This window comes from Zonotrichia albicollis, chromosome 7, assembly GCF_047830755.1.
Source record: "Zonotrichia albicollis isolate bZonAlb1 chromosome 7, bZonAlb1.hap1, whole genome shotgun sequence".
In the NCBI taxonomy this organism is placed as follows: Eukaryota; Metazoa; Chordata; class Aves; order Passeriformes; family Passerellidae; genus Zonotrichia; species Zonotrichia albicollis.
The window spans coordinates 34,942,432-34,961,777 of NC_133825.1; the positions used below are offsets into that span (position 1 = coordinate 34,942,432).

General features: G+C 37.5%; 1 protein-coding gene across 2 annotated transcripts in view; it reads left to right on the top strand.

Moving 5' to 3' along the window:
• MYOF (myoferlin) overlaps positions 1-15,485 on the top strand; it is a 63,281-nt gene extending 47,796 nt beyond the window's left edge. The window contains exons 38-53 of one of the 2 annotated variants that reach the window (XM_005481216.4): positions 2,948-2,959; positions 3,774-3,872; positions 4,518-4,643; positions 5,364-5,519; positions 5,626-5,717; positions 6,656-6,826; positions 7,336-7,484; positions 7,707-7,846; positions 8,129-8,217; positions 8,311-8,406; positions 8,998-9,139; positions 9,452-9,551; positions 10,428-10,621; positions 11,838-11,947; positions 12,260-12,407; positions 12,816-15,485. In XM_005481216.4, coding sequence (XP_005481273.2) covers positions 2,948-2,959; positions 3,774-3,872; positions 4,518-4,643; positions 5,364-5,519; positions 5,626-5,717; positions 6,656-6,826; positions 7,336-7,484; positions 7,707-7,846; positions 8,129-8,217; positions 8,311-8,406; positions 8,998-9,139; positions 9,452-9,551; positions 10,428-10,621; positions 11,838-11,947; positions 12,260-12,407; positions 12,816-12,851 — 1,860 coding nt within the window. In that variant the 3' untranslated portion in view covers positions 12,852-15,485. The remainder of the gene's footprint in view (positions 1-2,947; positions 2,960-3,773; positions 3,873-4,517; positions 4,644-5,363; positions 5,520-5,625; positions 5,718-6,655; positions 6,827-7,335; positions 7,485-7,706; positions 7,847-8,128; positions 8,218-8,310; positions 8,407-8,997; positions 9,140-9,451; positions 9,552-10,427; positions 10,622-11,837; positions 11,948-12,259; positions 12,408-12,815) is intronic. The other variant, XM_005481215.4, reaches the window with a different exon arrangement.
• The last annotated feature ends 3,861 nt before the right edge of the window (positions 15,486-19,346 follow it).

The following is a 19,346-nucleotide window of genomic DNA, read 5'->3' on the forward strand; positions in this document are numbered from 1 at the left end:
GCCTCTCTTATCTTGAAGCCATCCAAACCCAATAACACTGAAAAAATTTTTTTCTGCACTAACAGTTCTTTTCCTTCTCTTCTGTTGTGCCTTGTCTCTTTACTGCTCTGATTCTTTCGGGACCACCATAATACAGTTTTACTTTCCAGGTAAAAAATAATTCTACTTACAGAGTTTTACTCTTGAGCTGAAAAGTGACTGAAGACAGATTCCAAGCAGTACATTTTTAAGGAAAAAAAAAATCATTCTTTTAGGACTGTAAATTGTTTCCCTTGCCTAGAAGGTGTTTTCAAAGATTTCTGATGGTCTGTTACACTAAAGGAAGCAGAGAAATTATGCTCATTAATACATAGCAATTTTGCAGACTCTTAATCCACAATTTTGACTTTTGAAAATTCAGAATATTTTACGTTGTTACAACAGTCCCAAAGTAAATAATACTGAATTTAAGCTTTTGGACTCTTACTGCTATTTAATTATTTTAATGATTGCCTTGTTCTTCTTTCATCTCTTCTTCTTATTGTCACCATATTCAGACACTAATTTAAGTAGATAGATAGACCATGATCCTGTGATTACTGTCATCATACATGTAAATTGTCATTAATATTTAATTTACAGCAGTCTCTAACCTTTATCTGAAATAGATCTTCTCCTCTAATATAAGTAAGATATATTATTATTGTCTTTAAAAATTATAAGGAAAAATATCTAGGAAATAAAGAAGATTTAGCACTTCAAAGTCACCAGTAAAATTGATTATATTTGTGTAGTTTATTTCAAATAAAAAGGGAAACTTTCAAATGCTACATAAGCAGAAACACAATTTCTTTTAGTTTGACATCACCCAAGCCAAATATAACATTAGATACAGTGAAAGCATCCATATTAGAGGAATGAAAACTCAGAACAATCCAAATTGGAATAAGTAAAACTGTGGAAAGTGTCAGTGCTATGCAGAGAACACCCTGAGGACACAAAATGCCAAAATTTCATCCATTACATTCCGATTTGCAGTGTTTAAGCAGTATGTCAGCAGCACTCAGCAAAATGGCTTCTCCAACAGCAGTGCATGTATGTACCAGAGTGATGCATGCAGGCGAGCAGCACGGGCGGGATGGGGAGCACTGCTGAGCCCTGGGGCCTTGAGGGGCGACTTCTCTGGGCAGCTCTGCCAGAGAGAGATTCTGGAGGAGATGATGCTCACAAGTCCTGTAAGATTAGTTATATTAAGGTACCCTTGTTCAAAGATCTTACTATGCATACACAAAATGTATGAACTACTAGAAACTTCTTTGTGTGCCAACTTATTTAAAATCTGTGTGATAAAAGCAGAAAAAAATGATGGGATTTACTTCATTTGCTATTAATAGTTAAACTTTTTTAGAAATCCGCTTCCTGGAAAATAATATTACAATTTACAAAACTCTGACTTTTCTAGGGATCCACTGCATCTCTTGGACTTTTTTCCATAATTCCAGGGTTTTTTTAAAAGATAATAGTTAAAAGTTAATATCTTGACAACTTCATGTATAACAATCTACAGTGAAGTTACTGGGTACATTTTAAAAAGAACAGTAACATTACATTGTTTTTACCATGTGAGTATTTCACTCCAAAATCTCTAATTTATCATATGGCATTTTATTCTGTGTTTTGGCATTCTGTGAGCACATCCTGATTACAACTTTTAGTAACAATACTATCTGAATATTGAAGACTATTATTTGCTCTGGAAATTTTTAAAGAAGACCTCTTAAGTTTTGATTTATATTTCTCCTTAACTATGTCTTCCCAAAACTACCAAGTGCATTATTTGAAGAGAGTTGGTGGTATATCAAGGACAAAAAAATACAAACCCAAAACATAAACCCTGACTTAAACCCTTTCAACATTATGCTTTGATGAAAAATTCAAAGTTCTACAAAGTATATTTCGTGAAAAGGTTTCAAATTTGCTCTTTGAATTAAGATTGAGTAATTATGCAAGCTAACCTTTGCATTGTCAACATTACAAACCAACATTTAAACAAAGTGAAATTTAAATATAGCAAACTATTCAAAATTACTTCATGAATTCTGCCAGTAAGTTTTGCAAATCACTAATGATGGTGTTTCCACAAAAAAATTCACTCCAACTGTCTTTAGAAAATGACAGTCCCATGCTAATCTGGTAAGAATATGCTGTATTATTTATGATTTGAAGGTAGACAAGACTAGTAAAATATAATAGACCTGAACATCCCAGTGAAATAATTACTTAAGAGAACAGAAATGGGAGTAAATGAATGATATACCAGAGTGATGTCCTGACCTATTGATGCATTTGGATTGTATTCATAAAATGTTTTGCATTTCTTCTGCTTTGCACAAAAATTCTTTGCTAATGCTTTTAAATGAAAACACAAGGTACAATGTATAAAAAGTAGCAGAAATGACATTGCTAATCATGGCTTCCAGATGGGATGCATGATGCTTGCTCTTAGTGGACTAGTGGGTCATAATTCTGGTGTCTGTGATTTAACAGGCGAAGCATTTTGGATTGTGCATATTGTTTTCACACTTATATGGATAAATCCATAGATACAATTTTTTTGCCTTTTTTTTGGTTATGTGAAGAACAAAGCACAGGGTAATAATGTCTTACAGTCCTGCAAACCTGCTTTATAAAATGAATGTGTATATAAATATGCATGCTCCAATTCAGTATCTAGAACATTCTGCTTTTCTGACAGCACAAAAAAAAAATCATCAAGTTAAACACATGGTGTCTGAGTATTCTTCAAAAGCATTTTGAAATTATTAATGTTTGTAACTTACTTTGCACACTTAGTATATACAAACTACTAAACATTTAAAGCCTATTTAACTGTATACAATTCTACAAATCATATCCTTACCATTGCTTTTATTTTGCTCTTTTTTTATGATTTGATCGTCATGAGCAGCTCACAGAAAAGGTAATGTATACTACTTCAAAATAATCTACACATTGCTTTCTCCAATTGAAAACCAATATAGCAATACTCCTTACAAATTAGCATTTAAGCATGTGGATGACAACAGTAATCTCTGAAAGTGTTTGATATAAAACCTACAGTGAACTTGTTACATGGTAGATATAGGAAAAATATGCAAGGCTGAAATAGAATGCCCTATATATAAAAAAAACCCCAACAAACCCAGAACAGCCCTAACAAACACTCACCATTAATGATCTGCATAATACTTTAAGATTCTCTGTAAATCCAAATAATCTTTTTTAAAAAATCAGATTTTCACAGTAGATGAATACTTTTCATTCTATTCGTTCATAGACAATGAATGCTATTTATTACCATTGGAAATCTGTTTTCAGAGGCAAAATAATTATATTATGCAAACCCAGTGAATACAGAAAATAGCACTTTATTAACAGTGATTATCAGACTTAAATAAAAATAGAAAAAACCCACAGAAATACTGGATTAGTAGAATGTATAGATTGCTAGTATCTAGGTGACATGAGGCTTATTGAAGTACTATTTTTAAGGGGCAAGACTCAACTACTTTTCAAATGCATTCAGTTAACAATGAGGTAGATCTGCAACTGCCTTAATTATTATATTCCAATTTTCTTTCAGATAAATCTTTGGTATTACCTAACTGATAATAAGTTTTAGAGGATAATGTTTGCTATTATGCTGAATTGTTCATGATTTCTGCTGTACAGTATGATAGGAGAGAGGCTTTATCTCCCAATAAAAGCTTTTTTTAATTTGCTTTTCTTTTAAGGAGGAAGAAATTGTTGATTGGTGGAGCAAATTTTATGCTTCAATAGGAGAATATGAAAAATGTGGACAGTACATTAAAAAAGGATATGACACTTTAAAGGTAATGTTCAGGATGAAATAACATATTTCAGAGTTTATAGGCCCAAGACCTAATCAAAACTGTCCTTTTTTTATTTTTAAATGCTCTTCAAAATTGAACTATACATGATTTCTATAAAGGTTCTTTCCTTATTCATATTATTAAATGAAGGTTTTAAGAAGATATCTTGGCTTCTCTTCTACTTACCTACACTTATTAAGAGATGCATTAATAATTTAACCTTGCCTTCAGTCAAAGGGAATTTTACTCTTGACATCTTTGGGCACCAGGCAGATCCTAAATAAACATACACATTAAGAAAGTATGAGCACAGAGAATTAGTACTTTTACTGTTTGTTGGCTAAAATTTGAAGTGAGACTACTTTCATTTCTTGTCTAATACAGCTAACAAAGAAATACAGCTAACAAAGAAAATAAAGATAACCTTATGACATGCTACTTACTCTGGTTTTAACCAAGCCTAAATGAAGCTTTGTCACATGTTCTCCAAAACATTGCATTTGCTCCCACTTTGATATAAAAATCATTCAAAAAGCTTTGGTTCCCCAAAATATTCCATCAAACATAAAATACTTTGCAGTGCCATTATGGTGGAGCTGATATACATATGATAATTTCTAAACTTTTCTTTTTTCTGTTTTTAAGGTGTATGACTGTGAATTGGAAAAAGTACCTGAATTCAATAACTTAACAGACTTCTGTGATACATTTAAACTATACAGAGGGAAATCTGAGGAGAGTGATGATCCATCAGTGGTTGGGGAATTCAAGGTAAATTTCAAATGACGGGCAACAAACAAATGCTAGCTGCATTCTTTTGTATGTTAGTGATTATTTAAGTAGATCTACATGCAAGAATTTCAGCTTAAATACAGATGTGTACATTAGTAGGGACAACAGATATTGGTAACTACTTAGCTACAGACCAATCTTTTTCAAGGAAAGTACAGCTACACATTGCTCACACTAGATGTGCTTCATGTTAATTGAAAATAAATATCATACCTTCTAACGTAACCTTCCCCAGTACAAAACCTTCCCAGATAACCTCTCAAACAGGACTTAAATTCCAAAAAGTGCATTTTTAGAATGATTTTGGAAAGGTTATTTTGTACTGTTTCTGTGACTTTTATAGATTAAAATAATGCTAATGTAGATAAAACCAAACAATCAACCAATCAAAACATCTCCAAACCTTAAATGATGTTTTTGGAGAGAGAAACAAATACAAAGTATTTGTTCGACATTCTTAGCTGGAGCAAAACTCAGCAATTATGTTGACATCAAAACAGCTGAATTGAGTCAAACTGGCAAAAGATCTAACCTTGTCTTTTTAGTGTTATCACCCGAAACCCACAAAAATAAAACAAAGACTTCTAGGTCACTGTGGATCAGGCTATATATATAAAACAGGGTGTGTATGTGTAGGCTGAATAAGAGAAAGCAGACTGAGCGCAGTGCCTGCTCTCCAGCCTTCACGCTGTGTTCCAGGGCTCCTTTAAGATCTACGCGCTGCCCGACGACCCCGCCGTGGCGGCGCCGCCGCGGCAGTTCCGGGAGCTGCCGGACAGCGGCCCCCAGGAGTGCATCGTGCGCATCTACATCGTGCGGGCAATGCAGCTCCAGCCCCAGGACAGCAACGGGCTGGTGAGCTCCCTGCCCCGCCTGCCGGCCCACGGCTCTGCTGCGCTTTAAATCAAGTTAGTCTTGAAAACTGGCCCTTAACCATGTTCTGTTTTCTTATTTTAAATAGTGTGATCCTTATATAAAAATAACTTTAAGTAAAAAGGTAATTGAAGACAGAGATCATTACGTGCCTAATACCCTCAACCCAATCTTTGGCAGGTAACAAACTTTTTTGTATTTTCAATTTACTGTATTTTAGAATGTTTTCCTAATTTTTTTTAAGGTAAACCATTACTTGAAATATTCAGTGCTCTGTTCATAGTTATATACTGACAGTTAATTGTGAGTAAAATTGCATAAGGTGTTTTCCTTTGAAATCATTGGGAATGACAGATGTTTGGCTAATCCATAAATTTTGTAATGTGGGTAAATTGCACAAAGTAAAACAATGTATATATCTTAAACCAGCCTGTGTTAGGCATATAAGAGTAACAAAATATGCTTATGGAATATGGAAAGTTTTAACTCTGAAAACTAGATGGATCTTACAAGTAATCAGCTTAGCATGCATTCCCAGTACACTGGTGTTAGTGACACCATTGAAATGAATAAAAAATACTAGCTAGGAATGAAAAGTTACATCATCTGCATAGTTACTATGAAATTCTGGTTCTGGTTTAGAGTGGGAGGAGGATTTTGATAGCTTAGAAGTTAGGAGGACTAGAGAGGAAGATTAGAAGGGTTATAAAGGGTTTGAAAAGCATAATTTGCAATGAGGTACTACAGGTTTTCAATTGTTCAGATTATGCAAAGAAATAGCAAAGAGACTTGATTACAGACACAAAGTAACTTCCTTCCTCAGTCCCAATTCAAGCTGATGCACAGAAAACATCTAAGTAATACATTGTGCAGAAAGGAAGGAGGTAATATCCTGAGGAGTAAAAATGAAATTATTTATTAGTGCAAATAGAAATTGGAGTATGAAAGATAACTATTGCTGGATTTATCAGCACTGGAAGCATCCTTTTAATACCTTCCAAAGGCTATTGCTCAAAAATAAACTAGTAAGTGCTTTTTTCAATTTGTATTTTTAAGTTTAAAAATAAGAAGAATTTCTCAAAAGAGCAATAGCCTTAATGGGCAATTTTTATGTTTAGAATGTATGAACTCAGCTGCTTCTTGCCTCAAGAAAAGGATCTGAAAATTTCAGTCTATGATTATGATGCATTGACTCGTGATGAAAAAGTGGGTGAAACCATAATTGATCTGGAAAACAGATTCCTTTCTCGTTATGGATCTCACTGCGGCATCCCCCAGCAGTACTGGATGTAAGTGAATTTTGTCTGTTGAAAATTTTAATCTGTAAGACCTGGTACCCAATCTCTAAAAAAACCTTAATTCTATGGTTAAAAAACAATGCTGTGACTTCTCAAGGGCATTTGTTGTGCTTGGTTTATCATCTAAATTCCAAGTGAAACTGTAAATCTTCAGAACAGCCTTCACTGAAAACCATGGCATCAAATATCTTGACATTTTCTTAATACAGTAATGCATGTTATTTCTGTCCAGAGAACTCACACTTAACAGAATTTTCTGACCTACTGTTGCAAGTAAATATGAAAACATCTGAGAGTTTGAATTATTTTGATACTTAGAGAAAAAACACTGTCTTGGAAGGTAATTGAGCTGATACAGAATTATGTCACTGTATCAAACTCCAGAGCCCTCAATCTAGGCAGTTCAAGTGCTGCTCTTTCTTAATAAATACATTTTACATGATGTGTAAATGCCATGAATGGTGAATAATTTTAGGATGTTTCTTTTGCTTTCATAAAAGTTCAGGTGTGAATACCTGGCGTGATCAACTGAAACCCACCCAGTTATTGCAAAATGTAGCCAGGTTTAAAGGCTATGCTCCTCCTGTCTTCTCTGAGAATGGCAGAAAGATTAACTACGGGGGACAAGACTATACTTTGGATGATGCTGGTGAGTTAGTTCACTTATTTTACATGTATGTCTCAAATTCCCATTGATAAAATAGGAAACTTTCCAGTTCTTTATGGAATACTAGAAATATATCTTTGATTTTTCTCCAAGTTGAACACACTTTTATGCTCAATTTTAAATACCTTGTTTTAATTATTTTTAAGTTCAAATGCAAACTCCAGTTCATAAGCCCCTGTTTTTTTCCCATTTATTTTATTTCAGAAGCTAACAAAATCTTGCATCAGCATCTTGGTCCAGGTGAAGAGAGATTAGCCCTTCATATCCTCAGAACCCAGGGTTTGGTACCTGAACATGTGGAAACAAGAACCTTATATAGCACTTTCCAGCCCAACATCTCCCAGGTACTGTGAGCTGCCTTGGTTGTGGTTTCTCAAAAGCAGAAATGGAGCATTCCAGAATTTATGTCATGTTGTTAATAGTGTGGTATTTCTGAGGGGGAAGTGGGCTACAAATCATTATTGCTTGGTATAAAATGTAAGGCAGGTTAGTCTAGAAACATAATAAAATGCAGCTTTTTAAAGAAAGTTTCTGTAGAAACAAGAAAACTTACCTGAAAAATTAAGGGGCCATGACAACCTTATATGCAACAAACAATCCCTCATCCATCTTCTTCACTGCTCCAGGGAAAGCTGCAGATGTGGGTGGATGTTTTCCCCAAAAGCTTAGGCCCACCAGGCCCTCCATTCAACATCACACCCCGAAAAGCCAAGAAGTGAGTATCCCCACATCCATCCCCATATCCTGCACACCCCCTGGCAGCCTTGACAAAGCAATCCAAACCTTTCACCCCAAATTTCTCTCTTAGGTACGTCCTGCGTGTGATCATCTGGAACACCAAAGATGTCCTTCTGGATGAAAAGAGCATCACAGGAGAAGAAATGAGTGATATTTATGTGAAGGGGTAAGAGCATTCTGTCATGTGACACTTAAAATGAATAATATTCAGAATGTCCTGGGAATACCTTGACCATGGATTTCAAATATTATTTGGTTCAGCCAAGTCAAATGCTAACCTCAGAGAACTACAGAAGTGTTATCAGATAAAGCACAATCAGTTAATGTGTGATGTAAGATGCCAGAATTTCATCTCTTTAGTCAGATAGCAACTGAAAAGGCAGAGTTAGTTTTGGTGCTGCATGGCTTGGATTCTTAATTTTTACATTCCCTTATCTTAATATTAAAAAAAGCAATAGAATCAGAGAAATATATTACGAGGCAGATCTAACTTCTCCCTAAAAAAGAACTCAGCAACTCAGCACTGAGTTCTAAGATCACAGGACTGGTCTTAGATCAGGAATTCAGTTCAGATGTTCCTATTTATGCTGCTAAATTGGAACCAAACTGCAAAGGGGCGTGAAAAACTCCCCAGCTCTCTGTGAGCAATTCTTACCGCTGGTCTGCAACCCCCTAATGACACAGTTCCAGTACAAACAGGCAATCCCACAGTGCAATCCTACTGCAAACACTAGACACGTCTCTCCATATTTTTCAGATGGATGCCTGGTAATGAAGAAAATAAGCAGAAAACTGATGTTCACTACCGATCATTAGATGGCGAAGGGAACTTCAACTGGAGATTTGTTTTTCCTTTTGACTATCTCCCAGCAGAGCAACTCTGTTTAGTTTCCAAGAAGGTAAGTATTCCTAAAGATGTCAATTCTTAGAATACAGATTCTAGTTAGCCTGGTAATTTGTACCTACATATTGAAAGAGACAATTTGGCTCAGCTCCATGTATTTTCTCACACTGCTGTTGTGAACAGATTCATTTTGCCTTTAGGCCAGAAACAACACACTGGCAACAACAGCAGTCTGCTTTTAGCAGGGCAAGATTAGATCTCTTAATACTTCCACCAAGTCCAGAATTCACAAGTACTAGCAGACTCCAGCTTTGAATTTTCATAAGTAATTTTAAAGGTGTTTGGTATTTGTTTCTTAATATTTTAGGAACATTTTTGGAGTCTTGACAAGACAGAATTCAGAATCCCACCCAAACTGATCATTCAAATATGGGATAATGACAAGTTCTCCTTGGATGACTATCTGGGTAAGATTTTGAATGAAAATAGTTACTGTTCTCTCAAAGAAGGATATCAAAGTGAACAATTTTAAATTATCACATAAGGATTGCATTTACAGTGAGACACTGAACATGGAAATATACTCCAGCTTTCCTTCACAGTACAGGCTCACTGAATTAATAAGTGTTCACTCAGTAAAGGCCTACTGGCAGGTAAACCAAGACACTTTTCACTCAGGTAAACCCTCTCATAAGGCACATGAAATAATAATATGCATGAAAATTTACTTTGCTTCTTTCTTTAAAAAACTTACTTAAACAAGGGCACTTTAGTTCTAAATAAGAGTATTGACAATAGCATGTAAATGAGGTTTAAGCAATCTACTTCACACTGTTACTAATCCTCACCTTTTCTAGAGATACTGCTCTGCACAGGATTCTCTGCCCTGTATTAAGACTGCTCCAAAGTCTTTAGCTTACATACAAACTATACAGACCTCAAAATCTGAAAACAAGTAGTTGATTTATAACCATTATTAAAGTTTACTAAATTATGCATTTAACTGTCATAAATTACTTATTATATTGCTGTATTTGGGTATCTTCCATTTAGATTTCTGGGGGAAAAAACCCTCTATTAAAAAAAAATCAAGCAATCTTGCAAGCTCTTGTTGAGCTTGCTAAATCAAATTTATCAACACCAGCAAGAGGGGCTTAAACAAATTGTGTTCCACTTCCCTGCCTCACAACATCTTTAGACAAACAAGAACATAATGCGTCTGTTGATTGCCTTTCCTGTATTTCCTGTACGTACAATTTTAGAGACAGCAAGGTTGATGCTGAGCTGCTGTGCTGTGAGGTTGGTTGTGTGATGCAGTGTTTATTTTTGTATCCACCTTCTAGGCTTTGTGGAACTTGATTTACATAAAACAATCATTCCAGCAAAAGTTCCTGAGAAGTGTAGTATAGACATGATTCCAGAATACAAGGAAGACAGTTCTCAGAAGGCTCCCAGGACTGCCTCTCTCTTTGAACAGAAATCCATGAAAGGATGGTGGCCATGCTATGTTGAAAAGGATGGCTCACGTATTTTAGCGGTAAGGGTATTGCTTCTTTTAAAAGTATTTGAGATGTGCTCACCTTTCCTTTCAAATGACAAAGAAAGACTGTAAAGAGTCTCCCACTTAGCTGCTAGCTTTCAGTGAATGGACAGAGGAGGGGTAAATAGGACATTCCATGCACAAGTTCAGGAATTTGGTCCAGCAACAATTTTTTCTTTTAAAATGTGAGTTTAATGCTTTATTTATGTAATTTGTTGCTAACTTTGTTTAACCTGAAAGACTGTGGTGCCAGTTATGCTATCTTGCCAAAGCAGCTGATGAAGTCATGTGAATGAATCAAGCTGTGCCAGGGGAGATTTGGCTTGGACATGAAGAAAAATTTCTTCACAGAAAGGGGTGTTGAGCATTGGAATGGCAGCACAGGGAGGTGGTGCAATCACCATCCCTGGAGGTGTTCAGGAGAGGACTGGATGTGGCACTTAGTGCCATAGCCTAGCTGACAAGGTGGACTTGGTGATATTAGAAGTCTTTTCCAACCAAAATGATTGTGTGATTCATTAATTTATCACATTAATGTTCAGAAGAACATTAGAGACATCCCAAATGCATTAAAGACTAAAGGAAAATGTTTAAATCCAAAGGATTTTTGTATACAGCAACAAAATCTCTGTACTGAGAACCCAGACTAACTTTGTGATTATGTATGCCATCAGAAGACCCAAAGCATTCGAACTTGTTCTACAGAGAATATAAACGTGTATTTATAATTTGCAGAATATTAAGCCTTTCAAAGGTGTCTTCTTCTTTCTAATATTTTTGCCTTAAAACTTTATTACTGGAATTTAATAAATGAGGAAAAATATTCAGAAACATTTACAATATGAAAATATGAATATGCAATATGAAAAATTAGATGCATGGTCATTTGGAAAATATGCAGTCCTTAGGCTGCTCTTGGAAGAAGAGGAGAACTGTTTTTGTTTTGCTGAATTGGAAAAAAAAAATTATGGCTTAGAACTATAATGAACTAGCAGGACAATTTTATGTCCAGTGATTTGGTTTTTTCCATGTGTCTTTTCCTGATACTAAGTTGTGACCTGTCATAGTACAGAAATCAGTGTATTTTGAGGAGAAAACTGGAAACACAGATGAACACCATGAGCTGATCCCAGCTATTCTGTCTAAGTACCAAGCAAGTCCCATTAGTACAATTTCAATAAGATGCTTGTCTCATGCCACTTTTTTCCTGAAGGGTAAAGTTGAAATGACACTGGAAGTTGTCAATGAAAAAGAAGCTGAGGAGAGGCCAGCTGGTAAAGGAAGAGATGAACCCAACATGAACCCCAAACTAGATCTACCAAAGTAAGACACTTTTATCCCACTAGCTTTAGAAATACCCAGTATCTAGTTACTCTGATGCATGCAGTAATATATTAGTCATCAGTTATCCTTTGCAAAGTTCCATTTATAAAAGCCAATCTTGTTTCCTCCTGCAAGCATTAGGATAAAATGCAGGATGGTTTCAGTACTAATGGCACACATCTACTGCAGCTGCTATCTTGCATTTCAAAACTGTCTGTTTTCTTCAACCTCAGACCAGCATGTTTTTGAAGTGTTATAATCTCATGCTTAATTTTTAGAGTATAAATTATACTTACTTGTTTCAAAATGCAGCCGGCCAGACACTTCCTTCCTTTGGTTCACAAATCCCTGCAAGACCATGAAATTCATTGTGTGGCGCAGGTTTAAATGGCTCTTCCTCGGCCTCATCATCCTGCTGATTCTCCTGCTGTTTGTGGCAGTGCTCCTCTACTCCCTGCCGGTAAGAATGGTTCTGTTCCTCAGCTCTGGGATGAGCTTAGACAGCAGTCATCAACAGGATACACTCCTGACTCAACAGAGTCTATCACCTCTGTTTTAGCAGGAGATAGGGATTATATCCTTAGAGCTATGAAAAAAATCAACTGATATTTACTGAGAAACAATTAAAAGAATAACCTATTAGCTAAAGATGGAACACGGAACTGCTTTAGAAGAGTTAATAACCTACACAATTAAAATAGCTAATAGTTGGCCTAGAGTCTACATTAGTCTGAAAAAACTTTAACTCAAATTACATGCCCTAAATACATTTTGATTTTAATATTTAAAATGTCTTTTTCAAAACTACACTGAAGTCTTTTGTGCACATAATTTTACCTCTCTTGTTTTCTTCCTTCTCCCCCAACAGAATTATTTGTCAATGAAGATTGTGAAACCAATTTAAGGAAGAATTTTTTACCTCATCTTTTTAAATAGTGCTGAAATTTTGCCCCAGGCTGTGGACCAAAATCAGCAAGGTTCTCCATCCTTTGTATTTGCTTGTATTTAGAATGGTAAAATAGATAATTAAGACTTTCAATAAGGTTAGCCAAGGTTCAAGAGGTCATGGAAGGTGGTTTTTAGAAACAAGGAATAACCCACAACCCCCATTTTTTTTACTTCGGTGGTATTTCTACATGGTAAAGTTTGACTTTGCTTTTAAAGTGGATTTTTTATAAAAATCACTCAGAAGAGCTGCCTGCTACTGCTATCTCTGGTTTTTAACAGATACTTTCTTTTGAGAATCCTTTTCTCAAAAGGGCACACTTTGAAACTCTGCATTTTAAATTAAAGGAACACAATCACTACTTACAATTATGTCTACCAAAGAAACATCATAGTGCAACCAAAGGGTCATACATTGTTTCTAATTCCAAAGTTTTCATTTTCATCATCATGCTGCTTAAAATTCTTATTTGCCATGCTGTAGACTTGACAACACTATGCAGGTATCCTGACAAGTTAATAAACATAGAAATGAATTATACATTGTTTTTTAGTATAATTAATTTTTAAATAAACTTATCCACAAGTAAAACACAAGTTTCCAGTTTTCTTCAACTGTTACAAAACTACAATGTATTAGGACTTGTGTCTATCAGAGGATATAATGACACAAACGTGCAATTTAAGGTATTTTACTGTTATCTGCACAGTGAATAAGGAAATACTTCTGCACAAAGTTCTCATTAATTTATTAATTAGTTAGTAAATTAATAAAGAAATTTGTTGACTAGTTTAACTATACTCCTTGTATTTAGAGATGATCATGAATCAAAACCCAGGAGGATACATGACCTAGAATCAACCCTTGCTTGAAATCTGATCTGCACATGGAAGTATCTCATTTTGCCTCAATCTCCTCTCCCAAGGCAGAATAAAATATAATCTGCACTAAAAATCAGGTTATAGTCTGTGATTCTCACCTTTATGGAGGGCTGACACAGAAGTGCCTCTGAACATCCTCCGGTCCTTGAAATAAAGGAAATCTGCAGCAGAACCTGAAATCAGCATTTGGTGTGAATGCCACATTTTTCACTGGATAAAGACTTCACCTGCCTTTAAAAATATGTCAACAATAACTACAAAAATTATTCTTCAGAAACTTCTGTGATTGTACTTAGTGACATATTTAACACCTTCTTAAAACACAGAACTGTAAAATAATAAGCATGTACTTGTTGGGCAAAATAAGTAACCTTATTCTGTTGGAGGAATTAGGGTAAAGGTCTAATGTTAAATAGCTTCCATCATGTCAAGTCCCAGTGGCTAGAGTGGAGCAAGCAGCAGTCACCCTGTCGAAAACATAACACCACCCTTAGTTTTGTGTTGTCAAGAAACTCTCAAGCATCTTGACCCTTGAATGAGAGTTTAGAGCTGGAACTAATCACTATCCAGATGGATTGTCCCTCCACTAATGATGAAATAGCTCTCCAGAAATAACCAGCAATTTGCATGAGCTAATGTTTGATCATCCACTATTAAAATCTGTCCCAATCAATGCCATAAATCTGACAAACAGTAAAAATCACAGCAAACTTATTTTCATGCAAGACAAGAAAGTGTGCTGCTTCTAAGGGTTGTAATTAGAAAGCATTTCACTTCAAAGGGCGTGAAGAGCAGAGATCCAAGCAAGCCTGTTCACAGAGCATTTGAAGAGTGGCAGGTACTGCCCTTCTGAGTGGAGTTCACCCTCTTCCAGATGCCTTTTTGTTCAAGCATGCATAGGCTTGATCGTTTCACTTCAATTAGACAGTGCTATTAAAAACATAACTGAAAAGTCTGAGAAGCCATCCCATCTGCCAGCCTGCCCCAGTAACAAACAAAAGCCAGCACATCTTCACAAGAAAGAAAAGGTGATCATTTGTATTTCCATACAATGCTAGTCAAATCTGTAATCCCTGGTGCAGCTGCTGTGCAAGACTCCAACATGCAACAGGTTTTTGTCTAGCTGGAGCAGTTACCAAAGGTTTAGCCCTGTGTTGGTAATAATTTGGTGCTGCTCTCACCGTGACTGGGATGTTCACTTTGGCCAGTCCAGATCTGAACCACTCCAGTTACCAGCAGCTGAGGCAAATGGCCTGTGAGGCCACAGAAAAGAGGGCAGAATGTAGATTTTCCTGATACCACTCCTCCTTATTACAGGAAATTACTTAATCCAGGGAATTCCTCCTCCCATGACTTTGTTTTTTCAGCCAGCTGGAACAGCCAGGGAAAGGCTAAAGCTAAACTGAAAGTGCTTCTAACAAAAAATGGGTAACTAGCAGCAGGATGTCAGAGTCCTCCTGCCTCTGCCATCACACAGGTTCAGACACCAGTGGCTGCATCATTGATGCACTCAGGTATCCAAGCATTCCTATCACTGCTTGCTGTTGTCACCCAAACCCTGACTACTGGAATGGGCTGTAAGGAAGTTAACAGCTACTGTCATGTACTTTACAAAGAGCCATCGTGTAATTCAAAATAAAATATTTGGAGAAACTTGCACCTCTAGCAGCTCAGTGTAAAGAGACAGTAAACTCAGGCATACTTACAAGCTGTTCTTGCATTTCTTTGAACAACCACAAGATGACATCCCAAGTCTCGTGTGTTCACAGAGGCCTTCCCATGCTTCTATTTTATTCCTACCCTAAATACGTCTCACAGATGGAGATGAACAAGATACATTTAGTAATCAAGGGAAAGCAGTCCCACCAAGTCCATTACTTCTAAGTGTACTCGCAAAACACAGCTCGAAGCACCTTTGGGACCTACCTATTACATACAAAGTGACTGCAAGGCTGGCCCTTACTGACCTCTATGCTGTTGTATCCTCTCCCTGCCCCTACATGCTTAAGTATCTATTGAGCAACCCGAGGGCAGTACTGAAGTGTGAAATGGTAGCATTCAGTGCTAGCTCAGCTAGTAAATACCATACAGCTTTTTACACAGTACTTGCCATTGCTCAGAGCTGCCATGTCACGTTTACAGACAGGGACATGAATTAGAAAGACAATTCTTTAATGGAAAACTACCAACTTCTTTAAAAATTTATGTGCAAAAAAAAAAAAAAAAAAAAACCGAAAAAAAACCACCAACCCACACATTTTATCTGTCGAGTCTGACCATGCTCTGACCACAAAGTTATTTTTTGAAAAATTTATTTCCCTTGTAACCTTTGCTGTGGCTAGAGATTGCATTCAGTGATAAGTGCTAGATGAGGAACACTGTGGGGGAAAAAAACTTTCCTGAAGCCTGCAAAAAATCTGAATGCATTGCAGGTGCTGAAAAAGACTCCAAGACAGTTCTGTTCCTTTCCCAGACCTACAAGGAGTCAGGACTTGTGGCAAACAGCACCGGGGCATCGAGAACACAGCAGGAGGTACCAAACACCCCAAAGGAGCAGTGGGACTGCCAGCCACCCACAGGGATCCCGGAGTGACAGCACAGGAGGGAGTGGTGCTCGCTGCATTTCGGAGCTACCCAGAGTGGTCAGAGAGCGACACCGAGCCTGCAGTGTCACACAGCACCGGGCTGAGCAGGGTGCCAGCACGCACCTGGGGTCTGCAGAACAAACCCCTCCTCTCCGCTGCTTTGGGGCTGCCACAGCAGCACTGCTGGGCACTGACCGCAGCACAGTGCAGCAGGGACAGCAGCACAGCTGGGCAGTGACAGCAGCACTGCTGGGCAGTGACCGCAGCACAGTGCAGCAGGGACAGCAGCGCTGCTGGGCACTGACCGCAGCACAGTGCAGCGGTGACAGCAGCACAGTGCAGCGGTGACAGCAGCGCAGAGCAGCAGGAGCAGCCCAGTACCAGATTCAGGTTTAAACCTTTCAGGCAGAGAAGTGAACCGATCCTTCATCTCCAGTCTCGTGTGTAATTCTCATCGCTGTTAAGCAAATTCGGCAAAACAAAAGCAGAGACACTTGGCACCACCTTCTCGGAGCAATTGTGAACAGTCAGTAGCACAGAGAGCTGTATGAGTGAACCTGTGAGCCCAGGCCTTTGGAGATACTGCAACTTTTGGCCATGATGCAGGTTCAGTGCCAGGCTGGTTGGCTGTAAAAACATACATATACTTCCAGAAAGGAAAAGGTGCAGAACCAGGAGAGACTGGAGAGTTTATACAAACCTGAAGTGCTGTTAGGCAGTAATGGAACAGTTACAGATTTGCACCTAAGCACCTGAACTCCCAGTAGTGCCTCTTCACACAGCTGTGTGTCTGTTGGGTCGTGTCACTGCTCTCTGAAAAACAGCAGTTTGGAAAATTAATGGAGTTAGATGCATCATCAAACAGGAAACAATTAATAAACCCAGGACACGTTAACTATGTTCTATCAATCATAATCCTCTTATGTTTAAACCATGTATTTTATTTTGCTACAGGTCTCAAAAAAAGGCACGTTATAAATTAATAAAGATTCAAATGTGGATAATGAAAAGAATTAAAAGCAAGCAAGTAGGCTTTTTCTGTACAAGAAAAGCTTGAGACATCAGCACTAGCCTGGAAATTGGCAGAGCAACAAAAAAATAACAAGTGTCTAAAGCAGGCACTTTAGAGAGGCATTTCTTCAGAAATATATTAAAAACATGCACATGCACACATGAAGACTCCTTCTCCCTGTTCAAAACCTTCAAACTAAAAGTCAAAAAATATACAAAATATTAAAGGAGATGTTTTAGTGCAGATTTTAGGTGACTGCTGGAACATATTGGCAGAGCATCTTATTTAGTTTAATAAGGACAGAGAAAGCCTGCAATGCCTCCCTGCATTTACATATTAGGACAACGTTATGAAATAACCTAGCTCTGAAACTTCACTGCATCCCATCCTCACTGCAATCCCCAAAACAGTGTTCCACTCTAAGACAGATAGCATGGTGCTTCTCAGAGGAGGATTGTGCACCCACAGCTGTGAAAGATGTCCTTCCCTGTTGAATTCCCAAGTTTTCTAGCCTTAACTGCATACTGCTTACTATTGAGGTTATGAGAGCAAATACCATGAAGGCTGATCATGGGCCAGCCTCAGAGTCACCATTCCAGTCCGGCCATGGCTTCACAATGCATTGGCACTGGTGGCATGACTAACTGCAGGTATTTATTCCCATTCTCTACCATGCTTTAGACTAACAAAATCAAAACAAAAAGAAAGTACCAACCTTCCTACACCCTTTCTGAGTTTTTGTTTAGTGTGAGACAATCCTCTTATTTGCTTCCAGCCATAGTACTATGGTGTGTTGAAAGAAATCATGGGTTATGGCCTTGAGAAGGATATCTTAAGCTGATGTAGTCATCAAACAAAATATTCTCAAACTGAGTCGTCAGCAAGTTCCTTTGCCAGAAGACTCCATTTCAGGACTGCAGGCAAACTCAGGGAGACAAGAATACATCAGCAGCAGAGAAGAGGCCCCCAGAAGAATTTATTTACTCACAGGAGGACAAATATTATAAAGAAAATAAAACGAAATAAAATATAAAATCAAGGTAACAAAAATCTACTTAGCCACCAGCTCACATATGTACCAAAGATGAGGAGGGACACTGCAAAGAGGACAACTTACCAGCTGAGATAAACAGTGCATAAGAAGGCCAACACTTACCCTAAATGTAAAAGACACACTAACATGCACTAAAACAATGAAGGCTCCAGTTAGCAGCAAACCATTAGACATCACCTACCTTGGAGAAGAGCACCAGGCTTCTACAGCAAACTACAGATTTCTTAACACTCTTTTCCATGTTTTCAAGGGCAGAAAGGTTGCAGAAGTATTTTTTATATGATTCTGCTCTTTTACTCCCAGAAACACAAAGCTTTTGTTTTAACTGAGATAACTCCCTGGCTGAGAAGTGATAGCACAGTTAATCAGCACCTTCTCTCCAGCCCAACACCTCCTGTGCAGTCACACAGCAGCTCCAAAGGCAACTCCAGCCTCAGCACCTCTGGGACCAGCCCTGAGCTCCTGCCCAGGAGCCCTGACACTCCCTGGCCTGCCAGAGGAGATCCATTTCAGTGACTGCTTTCTAAGCTGAAGAGCTCCTGGTTTAGAGAAGGAGGCAGTCAATTCAACTTTCAAAACTAATCCTGCCCACGTCAGAGCAGTCTAGCCCCAAATCGATACATTCTTCAACCTGCATGCATTATATATGATTAACTGCTACTGTTAGAATATTAAGAAAGTTTAAAAAAGAAAAAAAAAACAAACTCCAAAGACAATTATTTATGCAAGAAAAACAGGAACTGGAACACCTAGCAAGATCTTCTAGTGTTGCCATACAGGGACTTTGTTACAGAGGATTTATTCCAAGTTTTTGTTATTTCTTGCCTTGAAATATCCTGAAACAAAATAGGATAGTCCCACTGTGCTGTGAGCTTAAACACACACACACACAAAGTAGACAGGTAAAAGCACTAAAAGCAA